The sequence below is a fragment of the Lagenorhynchus albirostris genome, chromosome 2 (genome assembly GCF_949774975.1).
Source record: "Lagenorhynchus albirostris chromosome 2, mLagAlb1.1, whole genome shotgun sequence".
Lineage (NCBI taxonomy): Eukaryota > Metazoa > Chordata > Mammalia > Artiodactyla > Delphinidae > Lagenorhynchus > Lagenorhynchus albirostris.
Window position 1 is genome coordinate 118,645,408 of NC_083096.1, and position 26,303 is coordinate 118,671,710.

General features: G+C 39.0%; 1 protein-coding gene across 6 annotated transcripts in view; it reads left to right on the forward strand.

The window, feature by feature from the left end:
- Positions 1–22,307, forward strand: part of USP33 (ubiquitin specific peptidase 33) — a 71,337-nt gene extending 49,030 nt beyond the window's left edge. For 3 of the 6 annotated variants that reach the window (XM_060139721.1, XM_060139722.1, XM_060139723.1), the window contains 6 exons: positions 359–528; positions 1,671–1,752; positions 2,398–2,506; positions 12,594–12,696; positions 13,870–13,938; positions 14,343–15,544. In XM_060139721.1, coding sequence (XP_059995704.1) covers positions 359–528; positions 1,671–1,752; positions 2,398–2,506; positions 12,594–12,696; positions 13,870–13,938; positions 14,343–14,500 — 691 coding nt within the window. In that variant the 3' untranslated portion in view covers positions 14,501–15,544. Of the gene's footprint in view, positions 1–358; positions 529–1,670; positions 1,753–2,397; positions 2,507–12,593; positions 12,697–13,869; positions 13,939–14,342; positions 15,545–21,935 lie in introns of those variants that run through there. The other 3 variants (XR_009538897.1, XR_009538898.1, XR_009538899.1) reach the window with 3 other exon arrangements.
- Positions 22,308–26,303: the final 3,996 nt, after the last annotated feature.

The following is a 26,303-nucleotide window of genomic DNA, read 5'->3' on the forward strand; positions in this document are numbered from 1 at the left end:
CCAAAAAACAAAACTTAAAATTGCACACCAGTACTATCTACATACCACTTATGCTGTATTTACCAGTGTTTGCATAGCAGTTACATTTTTTAGGTATTATAAGTAATCTAGAGATGATTTAAAGTATATGAGAGGCTGTGCATAGCTTATATGCAAATGCTACACCATTTTATATAAGGGACTTAAGCATCCACAGATTTTGGTATTTGCAAGGGTCCTGGAACCAATCCCCCACAGATATAGAGGGATGACTGTGTTAATGTGTGTGCTAAGTCTAATAAGTGAGCGGAAAAATCCACTTACTAATCTAATGGAGTAAAATGCATATTGAATTTAATGAATCACTGTCCCTTAATAGGAAGAGCAGTGAAGAAGCACAAAAAGAGAGGCGGAGGATATCAAATTTGTTGAACATAATGGAACCAAGTCTCCTTCAGTTTTATATTTCTCGACAGTGGCTAAATAAATTTAAGACCTTTGCTGAACCTGGCCCTATTTCAAATAATGATTTTCTCTGTATTCATGGAGGTAAGAAACTCTGTAATGGAAAGTAGTGGTAGGGATTTGCTGTTAAATAATTTACAAATAGGGAAAGAGCCAAGAATTTTCCTCTTCCATTTATTTTCCATTTCCCCATCTACATTCCAACTTAAATGTGTTTATTTTGCTATGGTTTCAGAAATTAGCTTTTTCTTCTAATTATAGGCAATCTGTAGCCTTTTCATAGAACAGATATTTACTGAGTACCTGTTCCAAACCCTGTGCTAGAGCCTGAAAGTACCAGAAACACTATTTCTATTTGCATAGCTTTAATTTCATAGTAAAGACAGATGCATAAACAGGTAATTACAGTGCAGTGAACACTTCTATTGCCCATCATTTTTCTCAGCTGAGAGACATGCAGCTCCAACTGTATCCGTGGCTCTTATCCCTTTTGTCTAAATGAATAGCTGGCTCTTTTCCTAACTATGAAAACGTACTCGGAGTTTAGTAAAAAAACCTCATGCAGTTATTTGCTAAATGTAATTTATGCCTTTGTGACTGTGTTAGTGCTTGTTTCTATGACAACCTTAGTGTGACACCTTAATTAAATTTCATGGTTGAAGACTTGATATTCTCATTAATTAATTATTTTTTCAGTGAAACCACAAGAGATAGTAGAAATGTCCTATATTGGATTTAGAAATCTAAACCTTGAAAATATTTCTTTCTTTTTTTTTTTGAAAATATTTCTGTATGTGAATTTTTCTCTTATTATTTCCCTACTTGAGCTACTAACAAGTCTCTTCCGGTTCCAAATCTCCCTATAATCCTTTTATGGCATTTATCTGTGCCTGCCTTTTATTATGGTTATTCATATAAATTCTTCATTTCTACTGCTAGCTCATAAGCTCCATGAAGGAAAGATTGTCTCTGATTTATCTCTGGCTTGCCCCAATACACAGTCAAGGCTTAGTAAAGATTTATGTAAGTTAAGTACTTGAACATCTTGGTTAACTTATTTTTCTCTATTTCAAGAAATATGCTCATCTTTAGGAACATATACTTAATTTTTAACCTTTTGGGGAGAGGTTTTAAGAATAATGATTGGAAAAAATGCCAGTGATTAATCAGTTAAAAGTAATATAACGGAATTTAAGAATGAGACAAACCCATTTAAACTTTTTTAGGTGTTCCTCCACGAAAAGCTAGTTATATTGAAGACCTGGTATTGATGCTGCCTCAGAACATTTGGGATAACCTATATAGCAGGTTTGTTTTTTTTAAATCAGACAATATGGTATTGTGGAAATCAGTTTGTGAAATTCATTAAAAGGAGATTGGATTATTTTGTATATGCTCCCTGTGCTGTATGTTGCTTATGTGGAATATTCCCTTCTTCCTTCATTTATTCACTCTGAAGTGTGAGTAGAGAGACTTTTGTGGCTAGTGTGGCCCTAGTCTAGATAATTAATTCTAAGTTTTATGTTCTGATAATCTGTATCTCTAAAAGTATGCTGTGACATTTTTCTTAAATATTTTTTCTTAAATATTGAAAATAATTCATTCTATGAATTCTTAGTGGCCAGGGGAAGCCTCCTTCTAATTAAAACTTGATTAAAACTGTGGCTGTGTATAACTTAAGATTTATATGTTGTATGCTAACTTTTGACAGCCACTTCTTTTACTTTATGTTGTTGCAACAAACATATTTTGTAACAAAAGTAGCTGTAAGGGAAAGTTGAAATACAGATGAATCAGTAAGTCAATAAACTGATAAAATCAGCGACCCTGAAAAACATAAAATCAGGCCCTTACGATAATTTAGTTTTTACATTTTACTAAAACTTGGACACATTTCCTAGAACATCAGCTTACTTCCAGATTATCATACTTATTAAATTCTTCATGCATTAGGTATGGAGGAGGACCAGCCGTCAACCATCTGTACATTTGTCACACTTGCCAGATTGAGGCGGAGAAAATTGAAAAAAGAAGAAAAATAGAATTGGAAATTTTTATTCGGGTAAAAAAATGATGCTTTTCAAATTATCAAAATGATCTAGAATAAAGATAAAGAACTGACAATTAGAGGAACGATGTTAGTGAAATGATTGGACGAAAGAGTTGTAATACATTTTAAGTCTCATGGGCTCATAACAGTGAGAGACCCCAGTCAGGTGACTATAGTTCTAGTGAGTTAAGTTCTTCTTTTGGGGGTTTTTGTTTTCATGGATTGGTAATAAATTTTGTTTTATGTATTGGCACTGGCAAGAAATCTCTTTATTGAAATGGTAAATTGTAAGTTTCCTTAAGTTAGTGGTTTTTCTGAAAGCATCTACTCAGATTGCATTCTTTACTTCCACCCCTTTGTGAAGTATAATATTGTTTGGGGGGACTCTCTATACTTATACCTAGTTCCCACAAAGTGAGTATGTTATGAGGCATTTCTTGATTGCAAGCAACAGAAAGTCTGATCACAGAATCAATAGGAAGAGCTGAATAACCAGGTTTTATTGGACAAAGACTAGTATAGTTCCATTTGTCTAGGTAGCAAGAAGTAAGTTTCTTCAAAGTGCTGCTGTCAGTAATACAGCTCCAACCATTTATTTATTATTCGGGTTCCTAGTAGAGAATACTACTAGAGTTTGAGTCACCTGAGAGGCATGTTCATTGATATTTCTATTGAAATTATATTGGTGGAGGGATAATTCTATAAGGGAAGATTGAGATTCTTTTAGTAAAAGAAGGGGAGAAGTTAATTGAGCAGATATTGTAGATGAACAGTACATTCCATGTTGTGGCCACAGGCTTCTTTTCATAGATTTAGGGGTGTTTTTTGTGTGTGTGCCTTTGCCTAAAGTAAAGCGATTTTCACATACACAGGAAGATATTACAGGTGTGGATTGATCTACTGTGCTTGAGCCTCATTTGCTTTCTAAATATAAGGAGGCAAATTTCAGTTGAATAGTAAAAGTAGTTCATTCCACGAATGCTTAAATAAATGGCTAATGACTATATCCATTAGGGTTTTTTTTTCAATATTTATTTATTTATTTGGCTGCGCTGGATCTTAGTTGCGGCACACAGGACCTTCATTGCCACGTGCAGGATCTTTAGCTGCGGCATATGAGCTCTTAGTTGCGGCATGCATGTGGGATCTAGTTCCCTGACCAGGGATTGAACCCAGCCCTGCTGTATTGGGAGCATGGGTTCTTAACCACTGGACCACCAGGGAAGTCCCATACATTAGGGTTTGATCAACAGAAGCCATTCTAAGTATTTTGAGTAGAATAGGAATACAGGCAACGAAAGACTTAAATAACTACTAAAAAGACTGGGCAGTGAAAATCAAGAAGACCATAGCTGACTTCCAGGAAATCTGGAAGGCTGCCATACTGGAGGTAGGAGTGGGGACAGCAGCTCAGAGTGGGGTCTCAGAGCCCAGACAAGGTAAAGAAAGCTTCTGTGTAGTGGTGTGGGCCTGGTCAAGGATGTTGGAGCCCAGGCAACGTAACAGTGGATGCCCGTGTTGGCTGGAGATTGCTGTGTGAGGCGGCACAGCTTAGTGGTGGTGGTAAAATTGAGGGATTGATTCCATGTGTAGGATTGATCAGATAATATGAGCGTAATGAGAGCCAGATTTCTTATTGTCAGATAAGGGAGTTACAGATATTGAAAGAGAGGAAACTAAAATGGACTCTTTGTTACTGGATTAAAATTGTAGGCATCTTTGTGAACTCACTGTGTTAGATACATATATACATATAGAGGTATAAATGTGTGTATATGTACACATATATAGAAATAAATGATGTACCTAAGTTAATTTCCTAACTCTGGCACTGAAAAGGCCTGGAAGCAGTAATAACTACAGTAGGATTGAGCATACCTAGCTCTCTTCGGATCTTGGCTTCTAAACATCTTTCTCTAGTAAAAGGAACCAGCCCTCCTTGGAGAAATGGCTGCTTTCAGGGCTGGGGCAGGGGAATTACAAGATGAGCTTGGAATTTCTTACTGTTCCAGAAATTAAAGAAGTTTTTGAAGAATGATGGGGAAATGTCAAAAGTACACAGAAGCCAGCTTGAAGGGACTTCTACTTGCCAAATTTGGGACAATTTATGCTTCAAAATAAATTATAATGGTATTATAATGCATTAAACAAAATAGGAGATATTGTGTTCATACTGTTATAAATAAGTGAATAAATTGAAAGACTGATGCGGAATGGAATATTAACATAGTTCCAGCTTATTCCCCACAAAATACATATTAATTTTGAAGAGAAAAGACTAAGCAAGAAGAGTCTGGCACCAACTCAGTGAAGTCATTAAAGTGAACATCAGTAGCAGTGGAATATATCAAAATCATGTGCTAGGATAGGATACAGTGAGAAGAACACAGCATCACTTGTTTGGTAGACAGTGCATAACCTGAGTTTCAAATGAGGAAAGCCAGGCAGACCCAAATTGGGGGACATTTTATAAAACAACTGGCTTGTAACCTTCAAAATTGTCAAGATCATGAAAGTCAAGACTGAGGAACTGTGCCACCTTAAAGGAAATATGAAGTTACATGCAACAAGTGATTCTTGCTTGTTTTTGTTTTTTGTTTGTTTTTTCGGCTGAGCGGCATGTGGCATCCTAGTTCCCGGACCAGGGATCGAATCCGCACCCCCTGCAATGGAAGCGTGGAGTCTTAACCACTGGATCTCTAGGGAAGTCCCAACAAGTGATTCTGAACTGGATCTTCTGGCTATAAACAACATTATTGGATCAATTAGAAAAACTTGATGGAGTCTGAGGATTAGGTGCTAGTATTACATCGATGTTAATTTCCACATTTTTATCATTTGTGTTAAATGTGTAGGAAAAAGTCCTTGTGTGTTTAGCAACTTACTCTGAAATGGTCTAGGAAAAGAAAATTTCTTCGTATTGTACTGGAGTTTTCCTGTAAGTTTGAGATTGTTTCAAAGCTAAAAAGAAGTTTTTAATTGCACAAAGCTTCTGGAAATTACCTATGTTGCTTACCACTGGCAAGTCTCAGGAGAATGCTCAGAAACTTGATAGACTTGATAAGCCGCTAATCTCAGGACCCTGGTGGGTTATCCTGAGGATGCTGCTGTTAAAGATGTTAGCTGCCTGTGGCACCGAATGAGGGATTCTTGGGAAGATGCTTGGAAGTAGTGGCAAAACCCTACTTGTGCCATCTGTGGAGGCCTCAGTCCTGCCGCAACTGCCACCAGAGGACGTGGGGGAAGTTTCTCTTTCTCTTGTGCCTTCCATATATTGCATATATCATTGGCAGTGACTGAGCTGGAGCACTACTGGCAAGCGATTCTGGAAAATGAAATCTTCTCTTTTCATAGAAGAGAGTGTAAGAATGAATGGAAATGATGCATTAACAGACAATAAATACAGTATAGTTTGCCCCCCTTGTCATATGCATTCATACGTCAGCAACAACAGTAGCAATAGTATCATGTTTCTGCCTAACATGATGCAGCTAGCTCATGTACCACTAGATGCAGCATTTATCCTTTCCCTAAACTTGGAAAACCCAAAGTCCCATCAGTCAGTTTATCCATTTCTGGATGATGATCATTCATGTTTAGTTCAGTCAGTTTAGTCATAATCTCCCTTTTATATTCTGCAAGCTAAAGAATAAACGATAAGATTAACCACCAACAACATATCTTATATGAAATAGAGGAATGAAAGGAAATATAAATTGGTAATTTTTTACAAATTTAGAAATATTTACAAATATGTATTGGGTTGGCCAAAAAGTTCATTGCGTTAGTGAATACATTGTTCAATAAAATTCTTGGTGAAAATGAAAAAGGTGTCTTTTAGTTCTACTTAAAACCGAATGAACTTTTTGGCCAACCCAGTGCATGGGGGAAGGAAGAAGTATGTGTCTACAGCTTATAGCTACCCATTCCATATTCTCTGTTTTCTCATCCAGCACTTCAGCTGGTTATTTACCTGATGAAGTAACCCAGACCTTCGTTCCTGAAGAGTCTGAGCTCTTTGTAGTCTTGCCTGTGTTAGATTTCTCTAGTTGGCTATGAGCTTTTAATCTGTGGATATGGAAATACTGAATGGTGCTTATAGTGGATTGAATGATGGCCCCCCAAAAAGGTGTTTCCGTGTCCTAATCCCTGTGAATTGACTTTATGAAAAGGGTCTTTTTATATATAATTAAGGGTCTTGAGACAAGATCAACCTGGATTATCTGCATGGACCCTAAGTCTAATGACAAGTGCCCTTATAAAGAGATGCAGAGAGGAGAGATACACAGAGAGAAGAGGTGAAAGCCATATCAAGACAGAAGACAGAGACTGGAATATACACTCACAAAGCAGAAGGTTGAAGAGGCAATGAACCAAATCTCCCCTTCTCCACAAGAAGCACGGTCATGCCTACACCTTGGTTTGGACTTCTGACCTCCAGAACTTTGAGAGAAAAAATAATCTGGTTTCAGCCACCAAGTCTGTGGTGATTTGCTATAGCCCCCCTCTGAAACTAATACCGTGGGTATAACCTGATTTTCAGACATAGTTCCCCTTGTTTCTGTTGTGTAGTATATAGCCCTACCCACTTTGTCTCTTGGTTCAGTGACATGAGGAACCCAAAATGGCCAGAGGAGTGTCTCATCTTCCAGTCCAGTAAAATCATTGTTGTGTCCCTTTGGAACCTAATACCTCTAAACTAGTAGAGGCCAAAGTTGTGATAATTAGAAGCAAAAAAGCTTTTGTGTCAGTAGGTAGTAATAGATAAACTCTCCTACTTCCTTTACCTGGTACCTACTCTCATGTTTTCTGGTTGTGGGAAAAACAGCACCATAGGGTTGTTTCTAGTTTGAGGCATATACTACATCCTATAGGATAGTACCAACCCCACGGTGTTTTGCCACCCGGGCACAAAAACAGTATTCAGTAGGCCAGCAACTTTTAGGTGATGCCATATGGTAAATTCAGTGAATTCTATGGATGTGAGCCCATTGCTTCATTTATTTTGTGTAAAATTAGTTACATAATCAGAGGTGATATGGGATATCATCTCAGGAAATGAGACGTTCAGTAAGACCAACAACAGTGATACTGGAAGAAACACTATAGGTTAGGAACGTAGGCCCAAATCCAGTTCTAAGCATTTGTAAATCATTTATCATCAAGGGGCTTGTATATATCCAGATTATATAAGATTATATAAAGAATTCATATAACTCAAGAAGATAGATATTCCAATTTAAAAATAAGAAAATATTTTAATATACATTATCCTTAAGATATGAGTGATAAGCACATGAAAAGGTACACACTCTCAGCAGTCATCAGTAAAGTGCAAATTAAAGCCACAGTGAGATACCATTACATACTTCTTAGAATGGCTAAAATAAAGAAGTGGACAATATCAAGTTCTGACAAAAATGTTGGGCTTCCCTGGTGGCGCAGTGGTTGAGAGTCTGCCTGCCGATGCAGGGGACGCGGGTTCGTGCCCCGGTCTGGGAAGATCCCACATGCAGCGGAGTGGCTGGGCCCGTGAGCCATGGCCGCTGGGCCTGCGCGTCCGGAGCCTGCACTCCGCAGCGGGAGAGGCCACAACAGTGAGAGGCCCGCATACCTCAAAAAAAAAAAAAATGTAGAGCAACTAGAATTCTCATATAAACACTGTTGGTGGGCATGTGGTGTCACATGCCGGATGACAACCAGTTTGACAATTTCTTATAGGTTAAACAAACACTTAGCACATGACTCAGCAATCTCACTCCTAGGTATTTACTCCAGAGAATGAACACTTACGTCTGCAAAAACCTGTACACAAATGTTCATGAGCAGAATTGCTCATAATTGCCCCAAACTGGAAATTGATGTCTATCAGGTGGCAAATGGATAAAAAGGCTGTGGTATACTACTAAGCATAAAAAAGGTAGAACTACTGATGCATGCAGCAATATGATGAATCTTAGGAACATTATGCCAAGTGAAAGGAACAAGACAAAAACGACTATGTAATGTCTAATTCCACTTATATGAAATATCTAAGAAAAAGATAGGGACTTCCCTGGTGGCACATTGGTAAGACTCTGTGCTCCTGATGCAGGGGGCCTGGGTTTGATCCCTGGTCAGGGAACTAGATCCCACGTGCATGCCGGAGCTAAGAGTTCACCTGCCACAACTAAGGAGCCTGCGAGCTGCAGCTAAGGAGCCCTTGAACCACAACGAAGACCCAGTGCAACCAAATAAATTAATTAATTAAAAAAAAACAAACGCAAAGTAGGTCAGTGGTTTCCTGGGGCTGAGAGGAAGTGATTGTAAACTGGCACAGGGGAGTTCTGGGAGTGTCGGAAGTGTTTTAAACTGGATTGTGTTGGTGGCTGCACAATTATAAACTTACTGAAAACCACTGAACTTTACACTAACACTGTGGATTATACTTTAATGAAGCTGTTTTATAAAATGCAAGTCTATAATTATTCCATAACACTAGGGTTTTTTTTTGTCTTATTCTACCACCACCCCTTTGAAAAACAGAGAAAAAGCAATGTCTTAGGATAAAAAAATAACAGGACTTACGTGGCGGTCCAGTGGTTAAGACTGAGCTCCCAGTGCAGGCAGCCTGGGTTCCATCTCTAGTCAGGGAACTGGGATCCCGCATGCCACAAAAAAATTAAAAAAAACAAAACAGAACACTAGAGTACAAAAATAGTGCCCTTGCTAGACTGGAAATTAAGTGGAGTTTCTGAAAAATTGAGAAAGCAGATAGGATCAGTTTGAAGAAGCAGACCAATGTCATGGGAAATGACCACACAGGCTTTAAGCTTGGAAGCGGCAGATACTAATAGTGATTTCAGCACTCTGCCCCCTGCATTGTACTAAGCAGCAAGCACGAAGGTGTCTGCTTGGATTGAGCAGTGAATGTGGACCCTTGGGTTGGTTAAAGAAGGCGTTAACCTTAGCTAGCTTGTAATACCTAGAAAGAATTGTGTCTTCCTAAGTTATGCCTTAAAATAAATGATTGATTCTCAGAGAGATGCATAAGGATATTGTATCCTAAAAACAAAACAAAACTCAATAGATGGGTTGACTGAATGGCAGAATAAATACTGCTGGAGAGCATATTAGTGTACTGAAAGATCTAGTGAAGGGTTTCTCCTAAAATGAAGCACAAGGATAAACAGGTGGAAAACAAAAGTTTTGACACGTTGGGTAGATACAGAATCCAGTGTTTTTCTAATAGGTATTTTAGAAGAGAGTAGAGAGGTGGAACTCCTTTGAGAGCAACAGTTTAATTTCTGAGAACTAGAGAGAAACAGATGCCTTTAAATAACTGGGGTGATTATACTTAACTCAATTTTCAAAAGCCCCCACCTAGACACATAAGGAAGAAATGTTCTAATGCCAGAGAGAAAGTCCTGAAAGTGTCCAAACCTGGTAATGCTGTGAATGAAACGGATTCATCTGACAGAATCAGTCTAACATTACATTTCAGAAATCTCAGTTCTCTAAGGATAAGTTGTACATCACAGGAAGTCCAAACTGTAATTCTTTACCTGGAGACAAACATGCCTTGATTTCATCAGAGGCAATCACAACATTATTCATTGTCTTTCATTGTTCTGTGGAAGCAGCTACCTTGTGTCCCAGAAGGATCCTTGCTCTCAAAGAGCTTACATTTAATAAATAACAAATACATTATATATCAAAAGGTAATGAGTTTTATGGTGAAGGAAGATATCTAACAGGATAAGAGGATCAGGAGTATAGTGATGAGGGGAGGAGTCAGGTGCAGTTATAAACAGTGTGATCAAGATCGGCCTCATTGGCCTTCCCTGGTGGCGCAGTGGTTGAGAGTCTGCCTGCCGATGCAGGGGACACGGCCTCGTGTCCCGGTCCGGGAAGATGCCACATGCCGCGGAGCGGCTGGGCCCGTGAGCCATGGCCGCTGAGACTGTGCGTCCGGAGCCTGTGCTCCGCAACAGGAGAGGCCGCAACGGTGAGAGGCCCACGTACCACAAAAAAAAGATCGGCCTCATTGAAAAGGTGACATTTAAGCAAAGACTTGAAGAAGGTGAGGGAGATATTCAAATATCTGTAAAAAGAAGGGATGCCCATGCAAAGGCTTTGAGAGACAGGAATGTATCTGCTTGATTTTGGGAGTAACAGAGAGGTTTGTGTGACCACAAGTGAATAAATGAGGAGGAAAGTACTAGAAGATGAAGTCAAATCATGGGGCCAGAACATAGAGGTACTTCTGAGTTATTATTATAAGGATCTCTGGGGACAGTGGCAGGGTTTGGATTAGATTTGATCATAGGGGAGAAATGAGCTGAACTTCACTGTTTTTGTCCATAGGTAGTATGTACCGCGGGCATTTAGTTACCCAGCATGAGATATCTGCAGGAGTCTCACTGTCTTTTCACACTATTACAATTAGATAATTTTCAGATACCCTTCATTTTCCTCAGGCTCTGTTGCTGTTCCTCTCTTTTTTTTTTTAAATTTATTTATTTAATTTATTTTATTTTTGGCTGCGTTGGGTCTTCGTTGCTGCACGGGCTTTTCTCTAGTTGCGGCGAGCGGGGGCTACTCTTTGTCGCGGTGCACAGTCTTCTCATTGCGGTGGCTTCTCTTGTTGTGGAGCACAGGCTCTAGGCACACGGGCTTAAGTAGTTGTGGCGCACGGGCTTAGTTGCTCCGTGGCATGTGGGATCTTCCCGGACCAGGGCTCGAACCCGTGTCTCCTGCATTGGCAGGCGGATTCTTAACCACTGCGCCACCAGGGAAGCCCCTGTTCCCCTCTTTCTATGCCAGTTTTTCTGTCAGTTTGGTTTGCGGTTTCGTCTTGTTTTGTTGGGTTTTTGTGGTTTTTTTTTTTGGTTTTGTGTTTGTTTTGTTTTGGCTGAGCTGCGTGGCTTGCGGGATCTCAGTTCCCTGACCAGGGATTGAAGCCAGGCCAGGGCAGTGAAAGCCCGGAATCCTAACCACTAGACCACTGGGGAACTCCCCAATTCGGTTTTTTAATTGAAAGTCGTAGAAGTCAGATTGGCTAACTTAAGCAAAAAAAGAAATTTATTGAAAAGAAGATTTGAATAACCAGACCTCCAGAAATTCAGGAACCAAGTTATTCCTGTATAGCTAACAAAATTGACATTGGAATGACTCCGTTCCAATCATTAGGTTACTCCTCTGAAGATTTCCATTTCTAGTAGTTTTGCCTAGTTTGAGTCATATACCCATTTCTTGGGCCTTGGGACTAGAGAAGGAAGTGGAACGTCTTCAAGGACCGTCCCACCATTTTTGAGAATTTATCCTATATATATATATGTTGTTGTTTAAAATATTTATTTATTTATCTTTGGCTGCATTGGGTCTTCGTTGCTGTGCCTGGGCTTTCTCTATTTGTGGCAAGCGGGAACCATTCTTCATTGTAGTGGCTTTTCTTGTTGCGAAGTACGGGCTCTAGGCACGCGGGCTTCAGTAGTTGTGGCTCGCGGGCTTCAGTAGTTGTGGCTCACGGGCTCTAGAGCACAGGCTCAGTAGTTGGGACACACGGGCTCAGCTGCTCCGTGGCATGTGGGATCTTCCCTGACCATGGATCGAACCCGTGTCCCCTGCATTGGCAGGCGGATTCTTAACCACTGAGCCACCAGGGAAGTCCTATATATATGTTTATTGTCTATGAAATAACACGTACAGAACTTTTCGTTTCAACATTCTGTTTGTAATAGCAACATGTCTACCAGTATCTTAAGTGAATGGAAGTAAGATGTAGACAGTGGGTATGGTATGTTTAAATAAGTTTTACATATCAGATTTTTAATAAATATGTGGAGTATTTATTGCCTTGAAGAACTTATCTTGACCATTTTCACTTATCCAGTCATTATGCCCCTTTTGTGTATACTTGATAAACTTTGAGATATAACCTAGAATGTTTATTAGGTGTTACCACGTATCCTAGTATTAAGTTAACTTAGCATCAATGTAAGTCACATTCTTTGTGTGTGAGGAATTGGCCTTATCAGATGCTGAAGTAGAATGGTTGTATTGTTCTGCTACAAAGCAAGTTCTAGATTTTAGATGACTAATTTTTTTCCCTCTATAGCTCAACAGAGCATTCCAAGAGGAGGATTCTCCAGCTACTTTTTATTGCATCAGTATGCAGTGGTTTAGAGAATGGGAAAGTTTTGTGAAGGGTAAGGATGGAGGTAAGTGTTTAACTGAAAGACGAAATTCTTTGCAGATTTTTTTGTTTATTTAATAAATGTTTTTTGAATATCTACATGCACTTGGGATTACACTACTGAACAAGAGAGAAAAAAACGTACATTCTAGTTCATATGTTGGTTATTTTTAATTTTTTAAAAAGTTTCATGGATTATAGCATATTCATATAGCAGATATAAAGGAACTGAATAAACTGAATAAAAATTAGTCTGTGATCTTAACATTGAAAAATTTAAAAAAAATATCCTTCCAACAATAAGATTGGTTAAACCATAGTTTATCCATTATAATGGGATACTATGTGGACTTTAAAAATTATTTGTGTAACAAGTGTTTAAAATTTAAAAATAAGATGTTCTTGATATATGAAAAAGGTTATAATGCAGTATGCATAGTTGGAACCTTTTGTTTTAAAAAAGAAAAAGGCAAACATATGCAAAGGCAGAAAGACCTCAAAGGTACTAGAACAGTTTGCCTGTCTTTCTGTAGTAGGATAACAGTATCTTTTTCCTTCTTGTGCCTTTTTGTTTTTTTAAACAGTTTTTGATAATGAACATGCACTGTACTTTTGTATCCAGGGGGAAAACAAGGTTTCTTTCCTTAAATTAAAAAAAGGATGCACTTTGGGAATTCGCTGGCAGTCCAGTGGTTAGGATTCCGCACTTTCACTGCTGAGGGCCTCGGTTCAGTCCCTGGTCGGGGAACTAAGATGCTGTAAGCCACAGGGCGCAGCTTTAAAAAAAAAAAAAGGATGCATTTTAACATTTCATTTTATCATGCTTTTATTTTTAGTTTAATGGCGGTCTAAAACCAAGAATTGCATTTCTTTTTAAATTACAAAGAATTGTTCTTTTGTAGCATTAAAAGTGCATTTTAACCTGTAATCCCCAAATGGATACTTAAGAAATCATTTTTATTAAATTTTGAATGGTAGTGAGAGAACGTCTCTCAGCTTCTTTCCTGGTTCCATTTTGGGGGAATTAAGACCCAAAAAGGAAGAAGCTCAGAAGAAGACAGTTAAGAACTGACTATAATAATCTGACTAAAAAATAATCTGATTATACAGTTATATCCTTCATTAATTCAGGCATAGAAATATGCAGTTCTTTGGTACATTTATACATTTTGATTATTTGTTTTTCCTTTTGACTTAGATCCTCCAGGTCCTATTGATAACACGAAAATTGCAGTCACCAAATGTGGCAATGTGATACTCAGGCAAGGTAAGTTTGACTAATACTGTTAAGCCTTTACTTGTTAGTAATTTGTCACACTGTTAAGAATATATCATCACTAGCCATCTATACCACCTTTATATCCAGCTCAATGATGTAATTCATACATGAATTAGGACAAATAGTGGAAAAATTGCCAATGTTTAATTTTTATCTGAAGAAAGATTTTAAGGCTGTTAATAGGAGGCAGGAAAAAGGATCTCTAACTTTTTAAGGCAGACCATAAAGTTGCAACTTGTAACAACAGTATGGGCCGGTAGTCTGAAGATTCGTGTTCCAAAAGTTCTCAATTATTCCTAGAGTATTCATGCTGGGGGTACATTATGAAAGTTTTTGCAGTATGAATATGTAGGTTTGTAAATATTATTCTTTCTCTGTATACTTAATTTTAGGAGCAGATTCTGGTCAGATTTCTGAAGAAACATGGAATTTTCTACAGTCTATATATGGTGGAGGGCCTGAAGTTATCCTAAGACCTCCGGTTGTTCATGTTGATCCTGATGCAGTACAAGCAGAAGAAAAAATTGAAGTAGAAACTCGGTCTTTGTAATTTTGAGGATATAGAGAGTTCTAATGAGAAATCATTTTCACTTCTGCTGACATGTTCCCATGCAAAAACATTCCTAAAAGCATGTTTATTTTCTTGATTTTTAATATTTTATCTTTCATTCCTTCTTACTGGGCATTATGGAAGAATGTGTCAAAATGTATAATATTCTACAGGTTGGTATATTTAATGCTAGATAACTTATCATAAAGTCTTTCAGTGTAATATTTTTGAAAAAAGAAGGAATAATTGTGATCATTTGGTAATCAGTAGGTTATCTTTGATCTTTATACTACATGTAAATCCATAGTATCCTTTGTAGCTTTGTAAATACTTTTGCTTTGAAAACTTTTCCATTACCCTAAGCCACTATAATTCTGACCAATCTTTTCAGTTCCCCCAAAACCTAATTTAATTGTATAGTTTTGACATGGCTTCATATAATAAAGAGCCTATTTTAAATGGAGAGTAGTAGTCAGAAAAATGTTGTTAATCTCCTAAAGCTCAGGAAACTGTTAGGGTGTCATGCCTTTTGCACTGCAGCATATAAACTAGCATATTAATATTTACAAAATGTCTTTTTGAGTGTATCAATGGTGTATTTAGTCTGAGTGGAATTTGTGTCAACAGATATTAGTAATTTATTGCCTCTTACACTGTAAAATGTTAAATTTCAGTTCCTATAACCCTGAATAGTATTCATTAATATCAGTAAAAAACTTAGGGTTAGTTTTAGGGCACTTTTTATTTTGAGAGCATGGAGTACAGAATGTGTCAATGAGATCGTTGGTAAAGCTGAAGCCTCTTGCAAAATGATTTTTGAAATGAAATGCATAAAGTCTTTTTGAATAATATAATATGCACTGCTATTTGCTTGATTATGTGATGTCAAAAGTTTAACTATATTCCAAGTACAAAAACAAACTGGATTACTTTGAGAATGTTGAATAGCATTCACAATGGCTTTGTTTTGGTTTGGGGCAGCCGCCACCAGCTAAAACAGTGTTATTAAAATTAGTTCAATAAAAATGATTTAAAAATGTAGAACTTGGATGTATTTATTTGATAGATATTAAGGGTGAAGGGTATAAAGTTTGTTAATGTCTTGTTATTTTTTAATCAGAAGTATGCAAAATAAGTCATTTGGTATAGTATTTAAAGTTTTGGTATTTAGTGAAATGAAATAATCAGCCATTAGAATCTATTTGAATTTAAAAAAACCAGTTTTTAGTTTTCTTCTTTCTCATGATTATGCTATAATCCTCTTCAAGGATTGAATGATATAACTCATCTGTCTTGTATCACCAGAGATCAGTGTAATGCCTGGCATTTAGGAGATAATCAAAAAAGATTCATTTTTAATAGTGCTTGCCATTTATTACATATTTATGATATTTCAGCCACTCAACTAAGGGCATTACTTTTATATATATATATAAATAAATTTATTTATTTAGTTAGTTTAGACTATGCTGGGTCTTTGTTGCTGTGCGCAGGCTTTCTCTAGTTGCGGTGAGTGGGGGCTACTCTTTGTTGCAGTGTGCAGGTTTCTCATTGCAGTGGCTTCTCTTTGTTGTGGAGCACAGGCTCTAGGCATGCGGGCTTCAGTAGTTGTGGCACATGGGCTCAATAGTTGTGGCTCGCGGGCTCTAGTGCACAGGTTCTGTAGTTGTGGCGCATGGGCTTAGTTGCTCTGCGGCATGTGGGATCTTCCCGGACCAGGGCTTAAACCCGTGTCCCCTGCATTGGCGGGCAGATTCTTAACCACTGCACCGCCAGGGAAGCCCGCATTACTTATATTTAATCCCAATTACAACCCTATGACTTAGGTCAGGTGGTTTGCCCAAAGTCGTACAGCAAAGAAGTAGCAGATATGGGACTCCAACTAAAGTCATTGCAACTTTATACCACTGTTCTTATTCACCATATTTTCTCCCACTGAATTATTTTAAAACAGATTATAGTATTACTATTAGATTCATTAATAGCATCTGTCATTGGGATATATAATATGGTAAAGAATACTGGTCTTGGACTTCGCTGGTGGTCCAGTGCTTAAGACTCCGTGCTCCTACTGGGGCATGGGTTCGATCTCTGGTTGGGGAAGTTCCGCATGCCGTGCAGGGCAGCCAAAAAAAAAAAAAAAGAATACTGGTCTCTAAAGGTTTATATAATTTTTTTTACATTATAATCATCAAAATACATAACAAAATAGTACGTAAAGGATTATTAGCAGTCCCATAGACTCTCAGCTGAAAGTTGGCGTATGTGTTAACAGGTGTCAAATAAAAGATGGTTTATCTGAGGATGATTTTCTTGGAAATACTTAAGCTGAGAAATAGGAAAATTGCAGTTAAGGAATAGTGAGAGCCTACAATATTTTAAGAATACTACATTGATTTATAACACGAAGGTGATTAGTTTTTGGACTCTGGAGTCAGTTTGCTTCTGTTCAAATCCTAGTAGATAAGTCATCTTCCAGCTATGAGTTGGAACAGAACTTAGAGTTCTCTATCTCCAGTTTTTTTCATCTCTTAAACGAGAATGTTTCAGGTTGGGTTTTCCAGGACGCAGACACTGAGATGGAGTTAGAAGTACAAATGATTCTTGGGAAGTAACATCAGTGAAAGAAAACGGGAGGAAGCAGGAGTTATCAGAACATAATGCTGACCTGACAGAGTTTCTGCCAGCTCCGTGGAAAGATCTGGAGCTAAGGTTGTCCATTAGAGAAGTCTTGCATTGGGCAGAAATGGGTAGGCTCTTGTACTGTCACTGACTAGTGGCTACCTGGAAGAGAGTGACCTCATATTGACACTGCAGGGACTAACAGCAAGATGCTATCAGCCAAGCACTCTCCTCTCATCTGGGTAATGAGTGCTTTCTTGAAGAGGGGTCTGAAAATCTGTGTGTATGCCATACTTGATCATAAGATTATGATAGTTATGTGTATTGTTATATATATTATACTTAACATAATTTGGCACTTGATGATGTAGTCCCTTATTCTCTTTCTCCTTTTCAAAATGTGTAACTTTTAAGGACACATCTTTGTAAGAGGGCTGCCCAAAATATTTAATCTGAATCTAATCATGAGGCGGGAGGGAATTGTGATAATTGTTTAAAAAAGGCACATTATACAGAACAGCTTTCCTGGACTGTTAAAAAAATTAGTGTTATGAAAGACAAAAAAAGACTGATGAAGTTTAAGAGAACATGACAACAAAATGTAATGTGTGATCCTGGATTGGAGGTAATAATTTATAAGGAGTGATACTGGGACAGTTGGGGAAATTTGGATAGGGAGTATATATTACATAATAGTAATGTATCAATGTTAAATTTCTTGAGTGTGATAACTACTGTAGTAATGTGAGGGAATGACCTTGGTAGGAAATACATGGTCAAGTTTTTAGGGTTAAAGTCATGCTATATGAAATAAACATATGTGAGAGATAAAGCAGGGAGAGAGAGTGCAAAGAGGTGGCAAGTGTTAATAATTGGTGAATCAAATCAAAACCACAATGACATGTCACCTCACACCTGTCACAATGGCTATCATTAAAAAGAACACAAATAACAAATGTTGGCCAGGATGTGGAGAAAAGGGAACCCTTGTACACTCTTGGTGGGAATGTAAATTGGTGCAGCCACTGTGGAAAACAGTATGGAGGTTTCTCAAAAAACTGAAAACAGAACTACTATATGACCCAGCAGTTCCATTCCTGGGTGTATATCCAAAAAATATAAAAACACGAATTCAAAAAGATACATGCACCCCAATGTTCATAACAGCATTATTTATAATTGCCAAGACATGGAATCAACCTAAGTTGATTCCATCTGCAGATGAATGGATAAACAAGTGTCCATCTGCAGATGAATGGATAAACAAGATGTGAAATGTGTATATATATATATATATATATATATACACACACACACACACTCAGCCATAAAAAGAATGAAATGTTGTCATTTGCAGCAACATGGATGGACTTGGAGGGTATTAGGCTAAGTGAAATAAGAAAGAGAAAGACAAATACTGTATGATATCACTTATATGTGGAATCTAAAAAATACAACAAACTAGGGAATATAACAAAAGAGAAGCCGACTCAGAGAACAAACTACCGGTTACAAGTGGGTAGAGGGAAGGGGTGAGGGGCAATACAGGGGGAGGGGATTAAGAGATGCAGACTATTAGGTATAAAATAAGCTATGAGAGTATATTGTACAGCACAGGGAATATAGTTAATATGTTAAAATAACTATAAATGGAGTACAACCTTTAAAAATTGTGAATCACTATATTGTACACCTGTAACATATAATGTTATACATCACTGTACTTTGATTTTTAAAAAGGTTAAGTAAAAAAATAATTGCCGAATATAGGGGTTCACCCTATTCTTGGAACTTCCAATAGGTTTGAAATTTTTCAAAATAAAAAGGGCATTTCCTGGCAGTCCAGTGGTTAGGACTGCACTTCCAGTGCAGGGGGCATAGGTTCAATCCCTGGTCAGGGAACTAAGATCCCACATACCGTGAGGCCAAAAAAAAAAAAAGTTGGGGTCAAAAAGCAGTTGTTACCAACCCTACCTCCCAAGTTTAAAAAATTTAATCTCCCTTGATCCTGACAATGACTCCATTGCTCAGAAAGGTTATGATTTTGCATTGCAAGATTATGGATTCGGGTTAATTAAGAAGTATATACTCCGATACTCATATATCCTGAACTATTACTAAACTGCTTGCAGTTTTAAAATGTCGTTTAAGAAGGCATAGAATTTCAGAACCATTTAGAATCACTGAACTTAAAAAGTGAAGATGGGAAGACTAACAATATCTATATACCTTTACATGGTAATCATACGATACTTATTTTTGCATCAATTTAGTTCCCAGAGTTTAGTGACATCTTTAGTGATCCTTTGTCAATTGGTCAGGATAACATACTACCACACCAGCTCTTCCAAACCTTGCCTTTCCCTTGGTTGCAGTAAATAATCTTACCCCTCTTTTGTTAAGATTGAGGAGGCATAAGCTTCTTTGTCTTCTGTTGCCACCTCTTAATATTTGGCATCTTTCTGCATTAGAGAAAGGAGAAGCCCTTCTGTTTCCTTCTCTGACTTCCTTTCTTCACCCATGAATTTATTTATTCATTCAGGGTACTTTTCATGCCCTTTCACTTCCCTCAGTACATTGTTTTTTAATTAAAAAAATTTTTAATTGAAGTATAGTTGAGGTACAACATTATGTAAGTTACAGGTGTACAATATAGTGATTCACAATTCTTAAAGGTTATACTCCATTTATAGTTATTACAAAATATTGGCTATATTCGCTATGTTGTACAATATATCCTTGTAGCTTATTTTATACCTAATAATTTGCACCTCTTAATCCCTGACCCTTATATCGCCCCCACTTCCCTCTACCCACTGGTAACCACTAGTTCTCTGTATCTGTGAGTCTGCTTCTCTTTTGTTATATTCATTAGTTTGTTGTATTTTTTAGATTCCACACATAAGTGATATCATACAGTATTTGTATTTTTCTGTCTGACTTATTTCACTTAGCCTAATACCCTTCAAGTCCATCCATGTTGCTGCAAATGGCAACATTTCATTCTTTTTTATGGCTGAAGTGGTAATCCATTGTAATATACCTCAGTACATTTTAAAATTAAGTATCAGGACTTCCCTGACGGTCCGGTGGTTAGGACTCAGCGCTTTCACTGCAGGGGGCACGGGTTTGATCCCTGGTCAGGGACCAAGATGCCACATGCACCACATCATGGCCAAAAACAAAACAAACAAATTTAAGTATCCACACCATAGACTTTCTCAAACTTCCCCTTTTCACTTGCACCTTTCCCTGCCTTCACTCTTGCTAAATTTTCCCTTATTGGGAGGGAGAAGATGAGGGAAGTTAGTATTTCCTAGACCAATTTGCCACACCATATATATTTTTTTATTGAGGTATAGTTGATTTACAATGTTGTGTTAGTTTCAGGTGTACAGCAAAGTGATTCAGTTATACATACATATATCGATATATCTATTTTTTTCAGATTCTTTTCCCTTATAGGTTATTACAAAATAATTGAGTATAGTTCCTTGTGTTATACAGTAGTTCCCTGTTGGTTACCTATTTTATATATAGTAGTGTGCATATGTTAAACTCCTAATTTTCCCTCCCTCCACCCTTCTCCCCTGGTAACCATAAGTTCGTTCTCTAAGTCTGTGGGTTTCTTTCTGTTTTGTAAATGAGTTCATTTGTATCATTTTTTTAAGATTCTGCATATAAGTGATATATGATATATGTCTTTGTCTGACTTAACTTCACTTAGTATGATAATCTCCAGGTCCATCCATGTTGCTGCAAATGGCATTATTTTTAATGGCTGAATAATATTCCATTGTATATTGGAATTTCTTTATCCATTCACATACTGATGGACATTTAGGCTGCTTCTATGTCTTGGCTATTGTAAACAGCACTGCAATAACACTGGGGTGCATGTATCCTTTCGAACAATGTTTTTCTCCAGATATATGCCCAGGAGTGGGATTTCTGGATCATACGGTAGCTGTTTTTAGTTTTTGAAGGAACCTCCATACTGTTCTCCATAGTGGCTGTACCAGTGTACATTCCCTCCAACGGTGTAGGAGAGCTGCCTTTTCTTCACACCCTCTCCAGCATTTATTTTTGTAGATTTTTATTTTATTTTCAGCTGCATTGGGTCTTTGTTGCCGCGCGTGGGCTTTTCTCTAGTTGCAGCAAGTGGGGGCCACTCTTCGTTGTGGTGCGCAGGCTTCTCATTGCGGTGGCTCCTCTTGTTGCAAAGCACGGACTCTAGGCATGCAGGCTTCAGTAGTTGTGGCACACAGGCTCAGTAGTTGTGGCTCGCGGGCTCCAGAGCGCAGGCTCAGTAGTTGTGGCGCACGGGCTTAGTTGCTCCGAGGCATGTGGGATCTTCCCAGACCAGGGCTCAAACCCGTGTCCCCTGCATTGGCAGGCAGATTCTTAACCACTGCACCACCAAGGAAGCCCTGTTGTAGACTTTTTGATGATAGCCATTCTGACTGGTGTGAGGTGGTATCTCATAGTTTTGATTTGCATTGCTTTAAATAATTAGCGATGTTGAGCATCTTTTCATGTGCCTCTTGGTCATCTGTATGTCTTCTTCGGAGACATGTCTTTTTAGGTCTTCTGCCCATTTTTTTATTGGGTTGTTTGCTTTTTTGATATTGAGCTGCATGAGCTGTTTGTAAATTTTGGAGATTAATCCCTTGTCAGTCAGGTTGTATGCAAATATTTTCTCCCATTCCGTGGGTTGTCTTCTTTTTGTTTATGGTTTCCTTTGCTGTGCAAAAGCTTTTGAGTTTAAGTAGGTCCTATTTGTTTATTTTTGTTTTTATTTCCATTACTCTAGGTGACGGATTGAAAAGATATTCGTGAGATTTATGTCAAAGAGTGTTCTGCCTGGGACTTCCCTGGTGGCACAGTGGATAAGAATCTGCCTGCCAGTGCAGGGGACATGGGTTTGAGCCCTGGTCCGGGAAGATCCCACATGCCACGGAGCAACTAAGCCTGTGTGCCACAACTACTGAGCCTGCGCTCTAGAGCCCGCGAGCCACCACTACTGAGGCCTGCATGCCTAGAGCCCATGCTCCGCAACAAGAGAAGCCACCGCAATGAGTAGCCCGTGCACCGCAACAAAGAGTAGCCCCTGCTCGCCACAACTAGAGAAAGCCGTCACACAGCAACGAAGACCCAATGCAGCCAAAAATAAATAAATAAATTTATTTTTTTTTAAAAAGTGTTCTGCCTATGTTTTCCTCTGAGAGTTTTATAGTATACAGTCTTACATTTAGATCTTTAATCCATTTTGAGTTTACTTTTGTGTATGGTGTTAAAGAACGTTCTAATTTCATTTTTTTACATGTAGCTGTCCAGTTTTCCCAGCAACATTTATTGAAGAGACTGTCTTTCCTCCATTGTATAGTCTTGCCTCCTTTAGCATAGATTAATTATCCGTAGGTGCATGGGTTTATTTCTGGGCTTTCTATCCTGTTCCATTGATCAATATTTCTATATTTGTGATCTATATTTATTTTTGTGCCAGTATCATACTTACTGACAAAGTTCTTACTTGATTGGTCTACACTCTTGTTACTGAAACAAACTTGGGTCCCCTTGGCTGTGCACAGTAAAGCCAATCTACTGACACCAGGTCGTGGTGAAGGAAAGTGCAGCATTTACTGTAAGGCGCCAGACAATGAGTCCAGGGCAGCTAGTGTTCAAAACATCCCAACTCCCCCAGTAGGTTCCAGGGAGACATCTTTATAGGCAAAATTTGGGGGCAGGGCTGCCGGATGTGTAACCCTCCTTTAATGGGTTGGTGGTGAGGTAACAGGGTGGTATTCCAGGAATCTCAATCATCAGCCTTCTGGTTCCAGTTGGTCTGGGGTCCAGTGCTTATGCTCAGCCTGAAGTTACCATCTTCCACCTGGGTGGGGATCTTAGTTCTTGTAGAAGAACTCAGAGATATGTATCAAATTGTTATTCACATCCCCCAGGAGGAACCAGGATTTCACCCCATTCTGCATTATTGTTTCTTTTTTTAGAAAAATTACTAATTTATTTATTTTTGGCTGTGTTGGGTCTTCGTTGCTGCGCACGGGCTTTCACTTGTTGCAGTGAGCGGGGGGTGGAGGCTACTCTTCATTGCGGTGCGTGGGCTTCTCACTGTGGTGACTTCTCTTGTTGTGGAGCACAGGCTCTAGGCGTGTGGGCTTCAGTAGTTGTGGCTCACGGGCTCAGTAGTTGTGGTGCACAGGCTTAGTTGCTCTGTGGCATGTGGGATCTTCCCGGACCAGGGCTGGAACCCGTGTCCCCTGCATTGGCAGGCGGATTCTTAACCACTGCACCGCCAGGGAAGCCCCTGCACTATTGTTTCTTGATTGCTCCTCCTTTGTTTTTGCATTCCCTCATTTCCCTGGTTAGCAACTGTTTGTGTCTGCCTTTTGGAATACTGGGGAGGTCTAGGAGGCTGAATGAAGCCTATTTCCTACAAACAAGAAACAGGGGACATAGAAAGGGTTTATACCAGGAGGGCCGCACAGGGTCCTGCTCTGTTTCACTCCTTGCTTCCACTTCAGCATTTACCCTCTTTACTTTTCAAATCTCTGGCCTTTACTGTTGCCACCTGGCTCAAAAAAATTTTTTTCTCTTATATGGCTTATTAGCAATCATTACTATTTTCATAACTAACTTTGGAATATTATTTGCAGTTAATTATATCAGAAAGATGCAATTTCCTTGTATTTTGAAGCTACTCCCTTAAGTCTCAAAGGAAGATAATCAGTTTGAATATACTAGTTACCATTTTGAAGGATTGTGAGTAAAGAGATTAGGAAGAAACTGCTGTGTAACCCAGATTGGGACTTGAACCCACAGTATTTTAACTGAGATCACACACCTGGTCTCAGGACTTAATGAAGCTCAGGTTCTTGATGTCTCGTCACAGAAAGAATTCCGAGAGAGACAAAGTGATAGGTAAGAAGATTTGTTTATGGAGAAACGCACTCCACAGAGTGTGGGCCGTCTCAGAAGGTGAGAAAGGCACCAGGGTATGGGGGTTGTCAATTTTTATAGGGGTGGGTAATTTCATAGGCTAATGAGTGGGAGGAGTATTCCAGCTATTTTGGGGAAGGGGTGGGGATTTCCAGAAGTTGGGCCACTGCCCACTTCTTGACCTTTATGGTCAGCCTGGGGACTGTCATGGCGCCTGTGGGTGTGTCATTTAGCTTGCTGATGTGTTACAATGAGCGTATACTGAGGCTCAAGGTCTAGTGGAAGTTGACTTGTCTGCCATCTTGGACCTATTTGCTTCTAATCAGTTTATGTCATGTCCTTGGGCTGTCTCATTCTTCTAAAGGTTGTGCCCTGCCCCCTTACCTCCTGTTTCTCTAGGGGAAAAAAAATGGGCTATCATTCAAAACTATTAACAACACAACCACTACTAATCCCTACTAATTTTGAGTTCTTAGCAAGTGTCAGACATTAGGCTAAATGTGTTTACAAACAAATTAATGTTCCTGAGTACATACAACTATTAAGTGTCAGAATTCAAGCCCACATGTGTCTGATTCCAAAACCTATGCTTCTGTCAGAAGTCACAAGTAAATTTCCAGTTAGAAAGTCCAATGACTTTCTCAGTGACAACTATATCCTGAAACTTCCCTCCTTCAAGTTGCATGGTGCTGCTTTCCACCCATTTTTTTCCTCTCTGCATATCTGCCTACTGTGGCTTCTCTTTCTGGATGTTAAATGATAAATCTCTGTCGTTCTACCTTTGCAAATACATATCCTCTTATTTAGGGAGCTCGTTTACTCCCTTGCTTTCAACATCATGTCTTTTATTATTATTTTTTTTTTTTGGCTGTGCTGCACGGCTTGTGGCATCTTAGTTCCCTGACCAGGGATTGAACCCAGGCCCTTGGCACTGAGAGCAGGAATCCTAACCACTGGACCGCCAGGGAATTCCCTGAATATCACTTCTTTTATTTTTTTTAACATCTTTATTGGAGTATAATTGCTTTACAATTGTGTGTTAGTTTCTGCTTTATAACAAAGTGAATCAGCTATACATATACATATGTTCCCATATCCCCTCCCTCTTGCATCTCCCTCCCTCCCACCCTCCCTATCCCACCCCTCTAGGTGCTCACAAAGCACCGGGCTGATCTCCCTGTGCTATGCAGCTGCTTTCTTTTACTTTTTTATTTTATTATTTTAAAAATATTTTTAAAAAATATTTATTTAGCCTGTGCCAGGTCTTAGTTGTGGCATGCAGACTGTTAGTTGCAGCATGCATGTGGGATCTAGTTCCCCAGTGGTCCACAAACTTTTTGGCACCAGGGATCGGTTCTGTGGAGGACAATTTTTCCACAAAATTGGGGGGGTAAGGTTCAGGCGGTAATGTGAGAAACGGGGGGTTCAGGCGGTAACGCGAACTATGGGCGGCGGCAGATGAAGCTTCGCTCGCTCAGCCGCTGCTCACCTCCTGCTGTGGGACCCAGTTCCTAACAGGCAGCAGAACGGTACTTGTCCATGGCCCAGGGGTTGGGGACGCCTGTAGTGCCCTGATCAGGGATCGAACCCAGGCCCCCTGCATTGGGAGTGTGGAGTCTTACCCACTGGACAACCAGGGAAGTCCCAATATCACTTACTTGAAAATGATTTTCAAGTATATTTTACTACCCTCAATGCCTCTTACAAACTCAAATTTCTCTTTGCCGAATGAACCTACTTACATGTCAGTCACCTAAAACTTGAACAATCTGAAAAGCAATATAAGTAGTCATTGGCAGAATGGGCTTCAGAGCCAGTGTATCAATTACTTTTGCTACAATAATGCTATGTAACAACCACAAAAACTCAGTAGTATACAAGAACATTGATTTATTTCACAAGTCTGGGGAGTTGAGCTAATCAGGCCTTGGCTGATCTCCCCTGGGCTCACTCCTCACTCGTGTACCTGCAGTCAGCTGAGGGACGGCTAGGCTGGCCTCTAACCTTTGCTAGGCTCACTCATTTGTCTAGGGTTGGGCTGATGGAGGATGACTTCCATGGAGATGACCAGAGCAAACTGGTTCTGTTTCTTATGTCCTTCAACATGTTCTCTTGGTCATGGCAGAGGGACAAGTCGTTTTCAAGTCTCTGCATATGTCCTATCTGCTAATATTTGCTTGACCAAAAAGCAAGTTGTGTGGTGTAACTCAGAATCAAGGAGGGG